Below are 18607 nucleotides of genomic sequence, written 5' to 3' on the forward strand. Positions count from 1 at the left end.
AGTGTTTTTTGTGTTGGTTTGAGAGGACATTCCAATAATTCGATAAAAATATTTAAATAATACCTGCTTTTCTGAGTGACGCCAATACTTACTTGCTGGAAACTCGCCCTGGAAGATAATTAAACAAGATTAAGTTGAAAACTAAAACCCGACTGCGATCGTCTTAATAAACGCTGAAATATTATAGTAATAATTTTTTTCTGTCGCATGGTATACTTTAATGTTGTAGTACATTTATATATAAGAACTCAAAATTTTCTCCTCTTTCATTTGACACCCCACTCGATACAATAGCAAAAAAAATTTTTGGAGACCCCCACTTTTTCGACTTAACATCCGTTAGGTCAATTTTTTTCGTATAAAATGTAGTCTACGAGTATGTCACCCGGAGCTTTAAGAGGAATCAATTGACATCTCATTCATCAAAATCGGCTCAGTAGTTTAGGGGCTACGGTGGAACACAGAGAATCTGGATACGAACATACATACATAGACACATACATACATACACACATACATACATAGACTGCTAAAATCATAACCCTTCCTTTTGGCTTTGCCGCAGTCGGGTAAAAAATTACAGTAGTGCGTGTAACTTGGACATGGATTACGACAACATTTGACGACTTCCTTAGCACAGTGGAGAGAGCTGTGGTATTATAACCGCATTCGCCAGAGTACTCCACTTTGACGATTACCGTCATTTTTCTGGATGACAGGCAGGGGTAATTCTCGTCATATTCAAGGGTAATGCGTGACACTGACATGTCATAGTTACCTATATAATATGCAGATCAGTAGTCAGTACCACACACGCCAGAGTACTCCACTTTCGAGATCACATCGTCATCCTTCTGGATGACAGTCATTCTCGTCATATTCAAGGGTAATAAGTGACATGGCATAGTTACCTGTATAATATGCAGATCAGTACCACATACGCCAGAGTACTCCACTTTGACGATCACATCGTCATCCTCCTGGATGATAGGCATGGGGTAATTCTCGTCATATTCAAAGGAAATGCGTGTCATATCATAAGTAGTTACCTGTATAATATGCAGATCAGTACCACACACGCCAGCGTACTCCACTTTCACGATCACATCGTCATCCTTCTGGATGACAGGCATGGGTCATGCTCGTCATATTCAAGGGTAATATGTGACATGTCATAGTTACCTATATAATATGCAGATCAGTACCACACACGCCAGAATACTCCACTTTCAAGATCACATCGTCATCCTTCTGGATGTCAGGCATGGGTCATTCTCGTCATATTCAAGGGTAATGCGTGACATGTCATAGTTACCTATATAATATGCAGATCAGTAGGAACATACCATACACGCCAGAGTACTCCACTTTCGCTATCACATCGCACGCCAGAGTACTCCAGTTTGAAGATTACATCGACATCCTTCTGGATGACAGGCATGGGGTAATACTCGTCATATTCAAGGGTGTGACATGTCATAGTACCTGTATAATATGCAGATCAGTACCACACACGCCAGAGTACTCCACTTTGACGATCACATCGTCATCCTTCTGGATGACAGGCATGGGGTAGTTCTCGTCATATTTAAGGGTAAGACTCTTTCCATCGAACACTACAGCTTTCATTTTTGATAATTATCTAGAAATACATATTACAATACATGTTTGAGATCGATCGATTTGAAGTGAAATTTAAGAGGGCTCTCTCTCGGTTTCAAAGTTACGCGGTCTTAAAAATTTTCATACAAATCTTTGAGCCCCTGTAATTTTAAAACTACATATTTTTAGAGAAATCTAAAACACCACAGACACAGATATTAGTTTCTAGAATATGTCTGCAAAATTTCATGGACTTAATGAAATTGGAACTACGATTGTATGAAACGAGTGGAAACGAGTGACGGAGAGAGCCCTGTTAAGATTTGAATCTAATTGAACGATTTGAATTGAAAATCCATTGGAGTTCAGTAAAAAGTCCAGAAATCAAAATGAAATCGTCATTTATACATTGTAGTACCACTTTTAGATACTAGAGTCCCAAACGCGCCCTGGTCTGAGAAGAAGCCCACAACAAACTCAGCCGGGTATTCTTCCTACTCACTATTCATTTTCAAATTGAATCTGTTGAAACAATGAATTGTTGACTTCCAAACAGATCCAACAAATTGGATTTAAAATTGGATGGAGAGACTTTAATAATAAGAGTCTATAAAAGGCTGGATTAAATTAAGATGATTTCGTTCAATTCCAATTTCCAGCCCAGCGTTGGAATGGTAGGTAAGTATAATGTAATGAATGTGAACCAAACATAATAAATAAGTTCGATCAAGAAATCGTAGGTCTTTATAGAAACACTAGCTGACGCCCGCGACTTCATCCACGTGGATATTAGGGTTTCCAAATTTGATTTTCCGGGTTAAAAAGTAGCCTATGTCAATGTGTTAATCCGGGGTATACCGTATAATCTATCTCTATTCCGAACTTCAGCAAAATACGTTCAGTAGTTTTTTGTGAAAGAGTAACAAACATACACACACACAAACTTTCGCCTTTATAATATTATTGTATAGTGTGATAATATTCTTTATTGCAACTCAAATGAATCCTGAAATGAAAGTGAAATTCAACGCATCGTAAAGATTAAGAGGGGTCTCTCCGTCACTCGCTTCATACAAACGTAGTTCCAATTACATTTGAATATTAAGCAACCAAAGTCCATGAAATTTTGCAGACATATTCTAGAAACTAATATCTATGTCTGTGGTTTTCCAGATTTCTGTTAAAATATTCGGTTTCAAAGTTACGCGGTCTTAAAAGTTTACATACAAATCTTTGAGCCCCTGTAATTTTAAAACTACATATTTTTAGAAAAATCTAAAACACCACAGACACAGATATTAGTTTCTAGAATATGTCTGCAAAATTTCATGGACTTTGGTTGCTTCATATTCAAATGAAATTGGAACTACGATTGTATGAAGCGAGTGACGGAGAGAGCTCTGTTAAAAACAAGTGCATAAATAGGTAAATGAAAGTGAATTTTAAATCACAAACAAAGGTATATATGGAAATGAAAAGTCTATGACGTATGGACCTTTGAGGAAAATTATTTAAGATAGAGCGAAGAGCGAACTCACAAATAGACCGCCGCTTATCGTGGTCACAGTGTATCTAAACGCTGCAAGATATTGTTTTATTGACATTACGTAGGCGCCTAGTACTGTGGTGACCATCAATAATGAGAAGTTGAGAATATAGAATCATTCATTAATTGGTGCCATGAACGGAGAGCGAACATATTTATTGCACACTGGATGATGCCAGCGACAACGTGGATGTAAGCTTTTTTTAAATCCCGTAGGAACTCTTTGATTTTCCGGGATAAAAAATTGTCTATGTCAGTTTCAGGGATGCAAGCTATCTCTGTACCTTTTCTATGAATCGGTTAAACGGATGGGCCTTTAAGAATCCCGTGGGATCTCTTGATTTCCCGGGATACAAAGTAGCCTCCAACTAAGCGTAAAGGTGCCCACGCACTTGAACTGAACTGCAGCTGAACTGCGCGGCAGTGACGCGTTACGCGGTATGCGCGTCGCGGCTGGAGACAATATCGTGCGGGGCGCTGCCGCGACGCGCAGTTCAGCTGCAGTTCAGTTCAAGTGCGTGGGCACCTTAAAGATTGTTTTAGGAGTGGGTACGACAATAATGCAACGGGTGGGGAATGAACCGCCGGGCCGACCTTTCGGATATAACCGTTGAGCTATTGAGGCTTCTAAACATAATCTAACACTAATAACTATTTGCCTTATAATTGTAGTTTTAGTGATTATGTATTTTTCAACCCACCAATGTATAGCGTGCAAACTCGGGGTAATTCCCCGTCACCCCTGTCGAGGACACGACATTGACACCGTGGCACCTAGTGACCTAACTACGCAATGTTCGTTGACCTCTAGCGTTATAGTCAGATGTTTTATTTGCAATACATTGTGAACTAATATTATACAAGTTACGTTTTTTTTTCGCGTTTCTTTTTTGTGGTGTACTTTATTTATTTATTACCTGTCTTCGTTTTACTACGTAGGTTCGCCCTCTAACTTTTCGGAGTTATGTCTGTTTCAGGCAATTAATGCACTTGCTTTCTGAGATGAAGGATCCTGAGCGCTGGGTTAATTCCAGACCCTTTCATTAATTTTATCCTAAAAAATCCTACAACAAATTACTTACGTGATTAATAGAATATGATCACGTATTTTGGCAATGAATTAAGAATAGGTACGGGACAGAAAGAGTCTTTATTTTATTTCAAACTAGCTGATGCCCGCGACTTCGTTCGCGTGGATGTAGGTTTTTTTAAAATTCCCGTGGGAACTCTTTGATTTTCCGGGATAAAAAGTAGCCTATGTGCTAATCCAGGGTATAATCTATCTCCATTTTAAATTTCAGCCCAATCCGTCCAGTAGTTTTTGCGTGAAGGAGTAACAAACATACACACACACACACTCACACACATACAAACTTTCTCCTTTATAATATTAGTGTGAAGTGTGATTAATAAAGTAATTTTAAGTAAGTAGTGAAATCTACCTAAGTGTTTGAATTTTGGTTACCGCAGTCCATGTGAAAATGCTCAATGAGTTGGCTCGTGGCGCTTCCAACATCAATGGTTAGCTCGTTGGCTCCTATTTCGTGATGGTTGAGTTACAGCGCAAATAGCTACAATTTAAAACTTATAGAAAAAATACCTAAGTAGGTACCATGTTTTCAGTTAACAAGTGTAAATTAAAAATTTATAACACCCCCGACAAGTGAAGGTTATAGTAACTAGAAAATAGCTGATAACTTTCTAACGGCTGAACCGATTTTCTTGGATTATAGCTAAGAACACTGTCGATCAAGCCACCTTTAAACAAAAAAAAAACTAAATTAAAATCGGTTTATTCGTTTAGGCGCTACGATGCCACAGACAGATACACAGATACACACGTCAAACTTGTAACACCCCTCTTTTTGGGTCGGGGGTTAAAAAGATACATAAACTTGAACAAACTAAATATAGTGCTGTGACTGTACGATGTTTATGGATACAGTTTACTTGATAGATAGGTAGGTACCTACTTACGTATGTTATAATAAAGATAGCTTATCAAGGCGGTGTAAACTTTAAATAATATTTAAAATTTATCATAACCTGTATAATCTACATAATATAAGTTACCTATTATTTATTGCAATAAACTCATTGAGTACCTAATAATTATTAACTAGCTATTTAAGATTTCTACATTCAGACTAGTGCAGTTTCTAACAAAAAAAAAACTTATGTAAATTAAGCGATTGTTGGTCAGCTGAACTTCTTAATGGAAATGTATAATAGTAAGTATAATAAATATAATATAATATATATAAATATAATATAATATATATAATAGTAAGTGTATAGTAGTAGTAACAAGGCAAGGGCTACCAATGCTACAAGCAAGACGTAAAATGATACTAGCATCGGTAAAATATCGGGATTGTGTGAAATAATCACGGAACAGAAAATGAAGATAACAACGGTTTTTTATAGGGTGGCTAACGCCATCTAGTGAGGAATAGGCAAGTTACCGAACCGCCAAATACCTCATCTCTAATTTTGCCATCTAGTGACAAGTAGAATCAATTTTTTAGTTGAACTGTTTTACCGACAAATTAGGTCCCATCCGTACACTAAGACCAAAGACCGAAAACAACCCACACGGCGAATATTTTCCGCACGATTATTTTACTCAAATACACTATACACGGCTCTAGAAAAATTACGCTTAAGATTTTATGATAATTTAAAAAAATGTATTACTGTTGTTCTAATAAACACAAAATAAAAACTTGTAAAGGAACGCAATCATTTCATATGCAATGAAACCATTCAGCAAAATGCAACTGTCATTTATACATCTGAACCTTATTGCTTAAAGTATAAGGTAGTTTATAAAATCTACCGGCGGCAAAATTAAGTTTGTAGAACTGTACATTCAAAAATCAAGATCAAACAAACGATTTTTTTTTCATTCGAAAAGGTGTGGTGTTGAAGTGAGCGTGTGTTGTTTACGATGGCGTTTATAATTTTCGAATATTTAACACTACTTTTGTTTATATCAACTCTTGGTAAGTAAAAATAAATGTAATAAGTATAGATTTAAAGAAAAAGTTACCTAATGATTTCTCACTACGAAAACACTCATCATGATTTAACTGCATCAATTGTTTGTGTTTATAAAATGTGACGAGACGTTGAAATGAGATCGACACACCCTGTTTAAGTTAATTTTCCCAATTCAAAATGCATTTTAAGGCGTACATAATTAGTATTTCAGCAAATATGCATGCATAAAATAAATGAACTGGTGAAGCTTTAAATGCTAGACATCCAAAAATCCGGCCTCCATTTATTTAGCTAATTCAATAAATTCGCATGAAATTTAAATATAGGTACTTACATATCTTTACCAATTACAAGGCTATGAATTCCCGCCATGTGAATTCCTATCCAAAAGAGAATTTATTGATTATTTCGTGCATCGTCATTACACCCCAAAATATCAGATGAGCTTAAAACATTGCTCCTACGAAGTTGCACATTAATCTCTGTTTTATTTTTATTTTCTGATTAACCTGCCTGTATTTTTGTCTGTCTGGATTTAGGTGTTTGAAAATCCCAATTCCCATGTGAACTCTTTGATTTTCTTGTACTACTTTTTTGACCCCCGACCCAAAAAGAGGGATGTTATAAGTTTGACGTGTGTATCTGTGTATCTGTCAGTGGCATAGTAGCTCCTACACTAATGATTTTAATTTAGTTTTTTTTGTTTGAAAGGTGCCTTGATTGTGAGTGTTCTTTATAATCGGAGAAAATCGGTTCAGCCGTTTGAAAGTTATCAACTCTTTTCTAGTTTTCTTATAGAGGGTTTTGTCGGGTTTTTTCAAATTTTGAGTTTTTAATGATCAATTCATTGCCTTGTTATCCCTATGTCCATCACATGGATGCAATCTATCAATGAAATCAAAGTCCTATGGGACTTTTTCCATGTGGATGAAGTCTATGCCTGCCATTTTTAAAAGCTTATACTAATACTCAGTTTTAGAGTTCTGTACAAGTATAAGAAAAAGTATCTTTTAGGCAACTACACTTGATCTCACTCTATTATAATATCATTGATTTTCTTATTGCTATATTGGCATCGATTTTATTGTCTTTATCTAAGTATCTGCATCTTTTTCTTTTTAATATTGCTAAAAAAGGATGGAACATGATTTTTACATTTAAAGAATCTATATTTTAGTAATTTTGGTGCTCAATTAGTAAGAAGAGGATGCAAATACTCTAAAATTTTGTTGTGCTCCGAATCAGTACCAATGTCTATTAGGAAGCTTTGCTTTAAAAACATTTCTTTGTTCATCATCATCATCAACCCATAGCCTGGCTCACTACACAGGTCTCACAGGTCTCTCACAATGAGAATGGTTGCCATAGTCCACCACCCTGGTCAAATTGCTGACTGACATACTTTACATATTCACTAACTAACACTCTCGATTAAGCCACCTTTCAAACAAAAAAAAATTAAATTAAAATCGGTTAATTCGTTCAGAAGCTACGATGCCACAGACAGATACACAGATACACACGTCAAATTGTCCACCACCCTTGCCAAATGCAGATTGGCAGACTTGACATATTTTTGAGAGCATTATGGAGAACTCTCAGGCATGCAGATTTCCTCATGATGTTTTTAATTTAGAAAATGCACATAACTCTGAAAAGATAGAGGTGTGTGCCTGGCACTGATCCCCCGACCACCCGAATAGGAGGAGGACATGTTAACCACTAGGCTAACATCACTCTATATGAGTTTGTTACAGCCATATAGAGCCTCGATAGCGCAACAGTTGAAGAGCGGAATGAATTCCAAAAGGTCGGCGGTTCAAAACCCACCCGTTGCACTATTGTTGTACCCACTCTTGGCACAAGCTTTACGCTTAATTGGAGGGGAAAGGGGAGTATTAGTCATGATTTACATGCCTAATATTCTTTTAAAAAAAAAAAAATATTAATCCAGAGTCCAAATAAACTTGATAATATCTTGCAAAGGAGTATTTCAATAACAGTAATTTGATAAGAAAATAAAAATAGTCCACTTGATGTTTGCTGTTATTTATTGAAAGTTATCATTTTGTTTTGCAGCCAACGGTCAGCGTACCCCCACAATCTCGCATATAACTCAAGAGCAGATAAGGGATATTGGGGGTCAAGTTGACCTGGACTGCTCCGTCCACTACGCACAAGACTATCCTGTATTATGGGTAAGAAACAATAACTTTTTTTTTCTGCTAGAATTTAGCCTTTTGAAAAATGCAAAAACCCTAATTATTTGTTCAAAAACACATGTTAATTTTTTTTTAAATTTGAACCAGAAAGTTGTAACAATAAAAATAAAAATAAAGAAAAGTGGACAGGGAAGCACTTATCTGTATAAGAGATCTCTACCAGTGACTCTTGCCAGTGTGAGAGGTTATAAAGGGAGTAGTTTTTTCGTGATGTTAACACAAATTCATGGTTTTCGGATACATTCCTTTATTGTGCTATAAGACCTACCTACCTGCCGAATTTCATGATTCAAGGTCAACGGGACATATCCAATTAGGTTTTCTTGATAAACACAACAGACAGACAGACAGCAAAGTGATCCTATAAGGGTTACGTTTTTCCTTTTGAGGTAGGGAACCCTTTAGAAAGTAGATGATTACTTCATTCCACTTTGATATTGTGGCTAATTCTAAACTCTAAAGCGAGAGATACAAAAGTAAAAAGGATAGCACTATATCTAGACCTATCATTTTAATTTGGAGATAACATACCTGGGATTAATCCCGGAGTCCCTGAATACAAGGACATAGTTGTAACCACTACTCTATCATAGCTATCAGCTATGTACATTCTTAATAGATTTTAGATGTTGAGGTGACTATGAGAAAATGTTTTATTTTTTCTTTATCATTAAAAAAAATATCCAACCAACCAAGTGTTTTTATTTTTCTTGTATAAAATGACAATTTATTGATAATAATGATAACTTTCTCTTCAGGTCAGTGCAGTGTCATGATCATATCTTTATGTTTTGTTATTTTGCGTCTTATCTTGGAGAAATATACCAAAGTAACAACAACCATTCTGATAAAGCTATAATATTTACTTCTAGGTTTTTTTTTTCACAACAACGAAGTGATCCTATAAGGAGTATTAAATTCTATAAGTTTTGCACGCCATGCTTGGCAGAATATGCGATTTCACCTAATTTTTAATAATAATAAGAGAGTTAGTAATATACATAATAATAAACATTTATTTCAGATACTTCATCCATACAGTGTTTGTAACAATAGACCTTATGAACTATGTTAGTACTTAGATTACATTGTTATTCTTATTACTTATATGGAGCTTAGTTTAAGAGAAATGTAAATTATATACCATATTCTAGCAAACTAAACATTTCTTATTCTTCCTTTTCCTTTTTGAGTTATTGAACCCTAATAATCTGTTGTAACTTGTAATAATTATAAATTTTGTTATAGGTAAAATATGATCGCCTCAAGACAACAGAGTCACTTCCGTTGTCCACAAATTCTGGTCTGATTGTCAGAGATTCCAGATTTTCACTCAGATATGATGACGCTTCAGCCACATATACCTTGTCGGTAAGAATAATTCTGCTCCAATCAATTTATAGCTTTGTAGCCACTAGAGGAAAGAGGTCAAGTGGAGGTCAGGAAAAAAAATTGGCCAAGTGCGAGTCTCTGGTATTTTTTCCCACATTTTGCACATTAAATCAAATACTATTATGCATAAAAATAAATAAAAATCTGTTTTAAACTCTTGTTCTAGACAGATAAAGCTCTTTCATAATATGATACCCCACGTGGTATAGTTATCTTACTTTGGAAACTGAAACACATTTTAATAGTTTTTTTGTGGTATAACCACAAATTCACGGTTTTCGGATTTTTTCCTTTACTTGTGCTATAAGACCTACCTACTTACCAAATACGATTCTGGATCAACGAGAAGCACCCCATATGTTTTCTTGACTGACATAACAGACAGACCACAAAGTGATCCTATAAGAGTATCTTTTTTTCCCTTTGAGGTGTGAAATCCTAAAAAACGAAATTCAAGCTGGCATTAGATGAATCGAGATTATCTTTAGCAAGCTTGAATTCCGTTTTATAGAAGGAAAAAAAATTAGGGTGATAGAAGGCAAAAGGATGCTACTGTAATCTTTATTTTGTCAACAGATCAAAGATATTCAAGAGACTGACGCTGGATGGTATCAGTGCCAGGTGCTGATATCCATCAGTAACAGGATTACAGCTGAAGTGGAGCTGCAAGTGCGCAGACCGCCCATCATCTCTGACAACTCCACCAGGTCCATCATAGCCAGCGAGGGAGAGAGTAAGTCTAACAAGATTACTGGCATCAGTGCCAGATCTGATATCCATTAGCAATAGGATCTGACTGCCAGGGCAGGATCAGGATATGTTTGATGTCCATCTAAGGCAGGATCTACTAACACAGCTTATCAGTGCAGAGTCACAACTCTGGCATTTTAGGATCCCAACTTCTATCCATCCTTTGAAATGGTCCCTAATCTCTCCATTTCGACTTGCATGTAGTGGGCTAGAACGTTTTTCAGAAAATAGTCTGATTAATTGATTTTAATATTCCCTAGGTGCCGTGATGGAGTGCTACGCTGGCGGTTTCCCGCCTCCGAAGATTTCGTGGCGTCGCGAGAACAACGCCATCCTGCCCACCGGAGGCTCCATCTATCGGTAAGTTTTATATTTAAACTGCAGCCTGAAAACTTCATACAGTCAGACGATGGAGACATTAAGATAGAACATGGACAGAACATTATACGGGTTGATAGCATAGTGAAAGGATTACGAAAATGATGTCTATTTTGAAATCCAAGATGGCCATCGTATTTTTTTTTTTGAAATAAGTGATATTGGTTTCATTTCTGAAGTTAATCGGAATGCTAATGACGAAAATTATGTCTATTTTGAAATCCAAGATGGTCATCAATTTTTTTTTATAAATTAACATAGGCATTTCCGAAATTTTAGGGGATATTTCTAAGGCAACGATGCCCATTTTCAAATCTAGGATTGCTGTTGTATTATTATTTTTAAGAATTTTATATAGGTGACATTTGACATCACTTGAACTTCACGTCAATAACTTTTTTTTTTTGTTTTTTTAATTAATTTTTTTTCTTTTAGTGGCAACATCCTGCGAATCACCTCGATCCATAAGGAAGACCGTGGCACGTACTACTGCGTGGCTGAGAACGGCGTGGGCAAGGGCGACAGGCGGAACATCAACTTGGAGGTCGAGTTCGCGCCCGTCGTCACTGTGCCGAGACCCAGGCTGGGACAGGTGAGTGTCGCTACTGGCTGACTCGCCTAAAAATATTCCGGCCATCTCTGATTGAAAATTTAGATCATTTTCGTGATTGGCACCCTAAAAAACTTGGAAATGGCACCCCCATCTCTGTTCAATCAAAAAAATTGGTTGTCTGTAAAGTCGGTTTACTGACGATAGTTGAACGTGACAACAAAGGCCGATTGTGCTTCTTTGTCGCTCGTTCCGCGCTCTCGCTTGCACTTCAAGCCCTACATGGAACGCCTCAGAGCGAGGTAACGCCGCATGAGTCATGTTTTTTCGTGCGTGCAGCCGGCTCTATCGAATTATAAGACGTCACGTCAAAAAAAATATAAATACGATGCCTATCTTGGATTTCAAAATGAGCATCATTTTCGTAATCAACTGCTTCAACCGCAAAACTGTCTTGTCCACAAATATCGAAGTATTGGGTTACTGTTATTATTTACACTGTGGTTTTAAGTTGACGCTAAAGTATCCATCATCACAAATTAGGAACCGTAATTATGATCAATTGAGATCAATGGATCATGGCAAGATTACAATTACAATGTCCACCTCATCTGTAATGACCACTTGCGCACTTGTATCATCCTCTGAGTTTCATCGTGATCAACAAGTCATTGCCGGCTCACTACTGAGCATGGGTGTCCTCAAATGACAAAGGTTTTGGTCGTTGTCCACCATGCTGGCCAAGTGTGCAGATTTCACACACCTTTGAGGACGTTATGGAGAACTCTCAGGCATGCAGGTTTCTTCACGATGTTTTCCTTTACCGTTAAAGCAAGTGATATTTAATCACACTAATATTATAAAGGGGAAAGTTTGTGTGTGTGTGTGTGTGTGTGTGTGTGTGTGTGTGTGTGTGTGCGTGTGCGTGTGCGTGTGCGTGTGCGTGTGTGTGTGTGTGTGTGTGTGTTACTCCTTCACGCTAAAACTTTTTGGTTTTTTTGGATGGATTGGTGTGAAATTTAGAATGGAGATAGATTATACCCTGGATTAGCACATGGGCTACTTTTTATCCCGGAAAATCAAAGAGTTCCCACGGGAATTTTAAAAAACCTACATCCACGCGAACGAAGTCGCGGGCATCAGCTAGTATTTTATAACGCACATAACTCTAAAAAGTTAGAAGAATGTGCCCGAATCGAACTCCCGACCTGATGAATAGAAGACTGACGTTTTAACCACTAGGCTATCATAATGCATTACTTATCTGTTCCAGGCCCTTCAATATGACATGGACTTGGAATGTCACGTAGAAGCCTACCCTCCACCGGCTATCACTTGGCTAAAGAACGAGGTGCAGCTGGCCAACAACCAACATTATAGGTTAGTGCTCTTCTATCTCATTATACTTAATTGTTGTAGTATGAGTAGTATAGAAAGCTCACTCCGTACCGAAATTAAACCATAAATTTAGAGTATCTGCATCTTTTTCTTTTTAGTATTGCTAAAAAGGGACGAAATATTAATTTTAAATAGGTATAAGACTAAATTGTTTGAGAGTTTTAAATTAAATAAGGTTTGTCTGTCGTTTTCTTGTTACATTGGTAAGAACAAGCTGTGAATACTCTAAAAATTAATTGCGTGCAGAATTAGTACCAATGTAATTCAGCTCGTACAGCGTTGCTCAAAATTTGACAAAAGTCTCGCGCTCTCTATCTCGTTCTCTTTGTCTCGCGCTTTCTCTCTCTCTCTCTATCTCTCTCTCTCCCTCCCTTTCTCTCTCTAGCTAATATGTTGTAAATATGACTTCATTGTCGTTTCATTCAGCTTCACCTATTTTGGTAGGCTCGTCAACCGATTTGATTTTTTTTATCGATAGAAAAGTTCATGAGATGGTCATAATATAATTTCCATAATATTTCCGGTCCCTACTCTTCAGTTTTAATAAAGAAAATTAGCCATGCTAATCATGTGTAATACTCCCCTTTCCCCTCCAATTAAGCTAAAAGCTTGTGCCAGTATAGATCGTTTTGACAAATAGTTCCTATGGCGTTATGTTGGCTCCCTTGTCTGTCTCCTGCCAATATGGTGCCAATGACTTAGACAGACAGGGGATCCAACATAACGCCATAGGAACTATTCATTGAAACGATCTATAGTGGCTCTTCAACTGTTGAGCTATCGAGGTCATTTGATTGTAACATTTCCAGGATTTCCCACTTCGCGACGGCGGACGAGTTTACCGATACGACTCTGCGCGTGATCACGATCGAGAAGCGTCAGTACGGCCTCTTTACTTGCAAGGCGCAGAACAAACTCGGTTCTGACGAAGGCACGGTCGAACTGTTTGGTGAGTTTTACTTTACTATCTGCTTTCGCTGTGGTTACTACAGTTGTTATAGTGAGGCCTAGCAATTGTTCATTATAAATTACATTTCTACCACTTTTATAAGTTACGCTGATGTACCTGCGCAGAAATCTTAATTTTAAACTAAATGATGCCTGCAGCTTCGCCCGCATGGATTGGTCAGGTCCCCTGCAGCGTCAGGATTGAGGAGTCGGAATCCAAATTTTTTATAGAACTGTCGCAAAATTCGATTATTTATCGATTAAAAAAATACGCAAATCGGTTCAGAAATCTCGGAGATATTGGTGTACGACGTTTTGTCGGTTAAAAAAGTAGCCTATGTCACTCCATGGTTAATCCTCTACTTGTCTGTGAAAGTCCTGTCAAAATAGGTTTGCCATTCTGAAGATTAGCCCGGACTCGTCTGTGTTGGTGTTAGCTGGCGGGCGTGCTCTGCCTTTTTGGAGTGTTCTTTCCCGAGCGCGAGACGGGGTCCATACTTGTATAGTTTCCCTAACTTGTTACAAATAACTACAAACTTGACATTGGCTAATCTTTGTCCGTTCAGACTACACTGCGTCATCACTTACGGCCAGGTGAGATTGCAGGCAAGGGCTAACTTGTATCTGAATTTAAAAAAAAAGATTGAATCTTTTAAGGAAAATATCAATGCGACTTATAAAAATGGTAGTATTGTACTTGTATTGATTCTAATATTTAATTTTCAAGTTTTTTTTTATGTCAGGGTCGAAACTAAAATTAACATACGAATCGGCACAGTGTCTTGACTGCCCAAGTGAAGTCTTGCGAGTGAATCGTATCGCAAGAACGACCAGTTTTAACGATGCGATATCGTATTACTAGGTTTAAATAAATAACAATAGTTTTTTATTCAATTAAAATTCTTTAGAATGTTCAAATGCATCTACCAATGGTTCGGAATGCCTTTCCTACTGGGAAGAACCAGCAAGAAACTCGGCGGTTGCTATTTCAAAGATTTAGACGATGCGACATCGTACTACGATGTATAGTTACGACGATGCGACATCGTATTTCGATGTTTGTTTTGACGATGCGACATCGTATTACGATATTTGATTTCGATGATGCGACATCGTATTACGTTTCGACCCTAAACAGCATTTTGAATGAATCGAAAAGCTTCGGCTGCTATTTAAGCGTAATTTTGGCTGTTTTTACATATTTTTTGACGTTTTTTTGTTTCCCGCGCATGCATTTATAGAAACTATAATACCGGTGTGCCCGCCCGCGTGTGGACAGGCGCGCTACGGTGGCGCCGCTAGTGTGGGCGCGTCGGAGTTTGTCGTGGCCTGCCTCACACTCTACGTGCTTTGGCTGAGGTATATGGACCGTTCACTATAACATGACCCCTGCCGTCATGTTGGCACCATTGCTTTGTTTGCTTTATTACTTAGAACTTAGGGTTTATTATTGTGTGATTTGCAATGGTGCCAATATAACGTCAGAGGCCAAGTTATAGTGAACATCCTGCAGCTTTATTTTTTTTAATTCTTTCTTGTAGGCCCGTGATTCGAAAGTTTGATGTTCCTTTTTTCATGGAATGATGAAAGTGGCTTAAATATTTTCGTATAGAACCTGGCCTTCAAAGCCCTTTGTAACTTTTTGGTGTTCGACTTTTGCCTGAAAAATATTTTGATAGTAAATTAGTTTTGTATTTTACTTGGCTCCTTTTGCTCGGCTGAAGAATATTTTAAAAACAATAAATTATAGACTGACTTGTGTAATTTAAGTATTTTAAATGTTGCTGTGTTTTTTTTAAGTTGTCTGCCAGTTGTTAGTTTTAAGTTTTCAGAAACATTTTTGTTTATGTTTTTGGGCTTAAATTGCCTTCAAGATTACCAGTAAAATACAATTTTTTTAATACTTACCACCAAAATTTATTTGTTCTCACATAATTTACTAATTAAAACCCCCTTTTACAAGATTTTTTTTGTAAAAAAGCTTTTTTAATTAATATAAAAGCTTAGGGCTAAGGATTTTACTTTTTATTTCTGGACTACAATTGTCTGGAAAATTACCAGAAATATGAAATTATAGCCAATAAAGCCTGTAATTTTCTTTTATTCGCATTCATATCATTGGTACAATATAAATTACAAAATCCTTTTACAAGCCATTTCAAAATGCGAAAAAAACTTGTGCAAGGTTTTAAAATTTGTAAAAAAAAAAAACCTTTCACACTTTTAATGCTTAATTTTTGTATCATTTACAGAGTCGCTTATACCAGATATTAACTACTCCGGCCTACGGTTGGACCCGCAGATATACGGAAACTCGGCGTCGCGGACACATATCATTCCTTTCGGTACATTTCTTATTACATATCTTCAATATGGTGTATGTAGAAAATAATTTATTTACGAAAAATTTAAAACATTCAGATTTTTTGTAATCTGGGATGGTTCTAAAAATATGGTGTATTAGTTTTAAAACATCGATCTTTATGGCAGCTATTTGTTAAGAATTACGGGAATTGTTTAAAAACACTAAAAACAGCATTTTTCAAACAATTTTTTATTTTTTTTTTGTAATAGCAACAACGGTTTTCAAATCGAGTAAAAAAAACACTTTTTAGTACTTGAAACTAGCAAAACATCAATAAGTAGTCTTAATTGTAACTACGTACAAATGAATCTAGTTTAGGTATAAGTATATATAAATAATTAATTAAATATTATGCATTTATGAATCTCAGAGTCGAGATTTTTATATTCTAAAAATTTATAGGGGACTGGTTAGTCAATTTTGAATCTTAAAACGGATCATAGACAGGCTAGTTTCACAGCAATTTTTGATGCAATTTTGATGTTGACAGCCCGTTGGATTTTTAAAGTTTTCTCAACAATATTGAGACACAGTTATCAGCGAGATAACCAAGAGAAAATTTTGGAAAGCCTGTTTATGAGCCTCTTAATTATTTTAGTGTTTTGAAACTTAAGTAGTTAGATTTTTAATATCCAATAAGCTGACATGAATTTCTCTTTCTATGTGAATTTTATACATACTTTCCTAAAAGCTTCTCTAAAAAAAATATACATAAAATGACGATCCTCCGCACCATAATAAACAAAAGACCAAACATTGCGTTACCAAAGTAAATAATAGTTTTTCAGACTTTTGCCATAGAAAATAGTTAAGATAAAATATAAATCCATAGAGATCTTTAAGAAACTCCTTTTTATAATGTGTGTGTACTTTTATATATTTTTGTAACGATTGCAATACAGTATAGTAATATCAAAGTGTGAAAACATACAGTAAGTCGACACCCTTGGCGTTTCATAATTGATTGAACTAGAAATATTTTTTAAACAAATTATTTCAAGTACTTTTAAATCGTCAAATGCGTCTGCCACTAGACGTATTACCTACCGAGAAAAACCAGCAAGAAACTCTGCAATATGCTTTTTTTAGGAGCATTATACATCTAATAGATTTTTCAAACTTGAATAAAGGTCTAAAATTGACTGGAAACTCGTTAAAATCATTCTCACAAACGACTTTCGAAATAATTAGTTTTTCTGTCGACTTCTTTCGGTTGGTATAATCCCTCTCCCCGCCCCTTTAACCCCGCAAGGTCTTCTATCTAGACGTCTCCGTCGACCGACTGTATGAAACATCTCTTTAGGCTGTGGTAGTATTCAGAGTAGTTTTAGAGAATAAATAATATAGTGACGAAACTCAAAGTACATGATATGTGCCGACATTGAAATATTACATCTACTAAATTACTTAGAAAAAATTGGAATCTCTGATATTTTTAATGTATTTTATTAGTAACCATAAATGACCCAGTGTTGTGCTAATTGGCGACTTTTAAATATGAGTAAATATTAAATCTTCTAAATTACTTGATAGAAAAAATGCTAAATTTTGATAATTTTAAAATACTGTCACCTACGCCCCTTATAAACTAGTTTTGTGTTACCATAAAGTTACTACCTCTGTTGAATAAAAACGATATTATTTTATTGCTGGGCTACATTTATCAGCAACAATTACAGCAAGATGCAATTTTTATAGCCCGCCTACGAGTTACTTAAATCTAATTTTCATAAAATGCTAAGTCTAATTTTTCCTGTATTTATTATTATTTTAAAAATATTTATTAAAATGCCTACTGTGCAACAAAATTCTAAATTTTCTAAGACTGGCTTCATTCCATTCTTGTAGGAAATAATAATTTTGTAGAGATAATTGTAACTTGTATTTTAAATTCCATCCATTTTCGGCATATTTTGTGTTTTAGTGTAAGTTTTATAGTAAAGACTTTTGAAATGATCTGAATTTACAAGTATATGTACTAATATTTTAATATAATAGGTATACCTAAGTATTTAAGTAATCTTCCAAAATGTGCTCAGTGCTCCATTCCCTTTTGATGTTAGCCAAAGTTATAATTTATAATTTTGAATAATATAATTGCTGTTTGTATATTTTAATTTATAATGCACTTCCTTAGCCTAACTTTATGCGATATCCAATGTTTTTGGTAGTGATTTGTTGCAATAAAGGTTTTTATAATATAACTGAGTTTCAATTTACGATACCTTACGTCTGTAGTTAAAGAAATTAGTATAGTGATCTCTCTGTTTCGTAATCCCATACAAATAATACAGGCTCACCATTTTGAGTCACCAACCAATCACAAACATGTTTTCAAAAAACATTCGTGTAAGTAGAAAACATAGATTCGTTTGTGATTGGTTGGTAACTTAAAATAGCGCCCACTGAGATTTTTGACTCTATCATTTGCATGAGATTATATCATTTGGATG

At 35.9% G+C, this 18607-nt stretch overlaps 2 protein-coding genes across 7 annotated transcripts in view; one reads left to right on the forward strand and one right to left on the reverse strand.

The window, feature by feature from the left end:
• The window catches only part of LOC123871038 (D-arabinitol dehydrogenase 1-like), a 35019-nt gene extending 31817 nt beyond the window's left edge, over window positions 1-3202 (reverse strand). For 2 of the 6 annotated variants that reach the window (XM_045914583.1, XM_045914582.1), the window contains exons 1-3: window positions 3141-3202; window positions 1486-1642; window positions 92-108 (exon numbers count right to left, since the gene is read on the reverse strand). In XM_045914583.1, the coding sequence (XP_045770539.1) occupies window positions 92-108; window positions 1486-1629 (161 nt within the window). In that variant the 5' untranslated portion in view covers window positions 1630-1642; window positions 3141-3202. The other 4 variants (XM_045914586.1, XM_045914587.1, XM_045914585.1 and 1 more) reach the window with 4 other exon arrangements.
• Window positions 3203-5967: 2765 nt separating this feature from the next.
• On the forward strand, window positions 5968-18355 carry LOC123871037 (lachesin). The gene is made up of 10 exons (XM_045914581.1): window positions 5968-6153; window positions 8231-8349; window positions 9622-9744; window positions 10342-10498; window positions 10776-10875; window positions 11329-11485; window positions 12717-12823; window positions 13651-13790; window positions 15031-15148; window positions 16042-18355. The coding sequence occupies exons 1-10, from the start codon at window positions 6099-6101 to the stop codon at window positions 16061-16063; spliced, it is 1098 nt and encodes a 365-aa protein (XP_045770537.1). The 5' UTR covers window positions 5968-6098; the 3' UTR covers window positions 16064-18355.
• The last annotated feature ends 252 nt before the right edge of the window (window positions 18356-18607 follow it).

Source organism: Maniola jurtina, chromosome 13, assembly GCF_905333055.1.
Source record: "Maniola jurtina chromosome 13, ilManJurt1.1, whole genome shotgun sequence".
NCBI classification, from domain to species: domain Eukaryota; kingdom Metazoa; phylum Arthropoda; class Insecta; order Lepidoptera; family Nymphalidae; genus Maniola; species Maniola jurtina.

Bases quoted from the DNA above. Each gene is read 5' to 3' on its own strand.
- LOC123871037 (XM_045914581.1), top strand. From the start codon at position 6,099: ATGGCGTTTATAATTTTCGAATATTTAACACTACTTTTGTTTATATCA. The intron at 6,154-8,230 runs GTAAGTAAAAAT...TTTGTTTTGCAG, and splicing joins TTTGTTTATATCAACTCTTG to CCAACGGTCAGCGTACCCCC. The intron at 8,350-9,621 runs GTAAGAAACAAT...ATTTTGTTATAG, and splicing joins AAGACTATCCTGTATTATGG to GTAAAATATGATCGCCTCAA.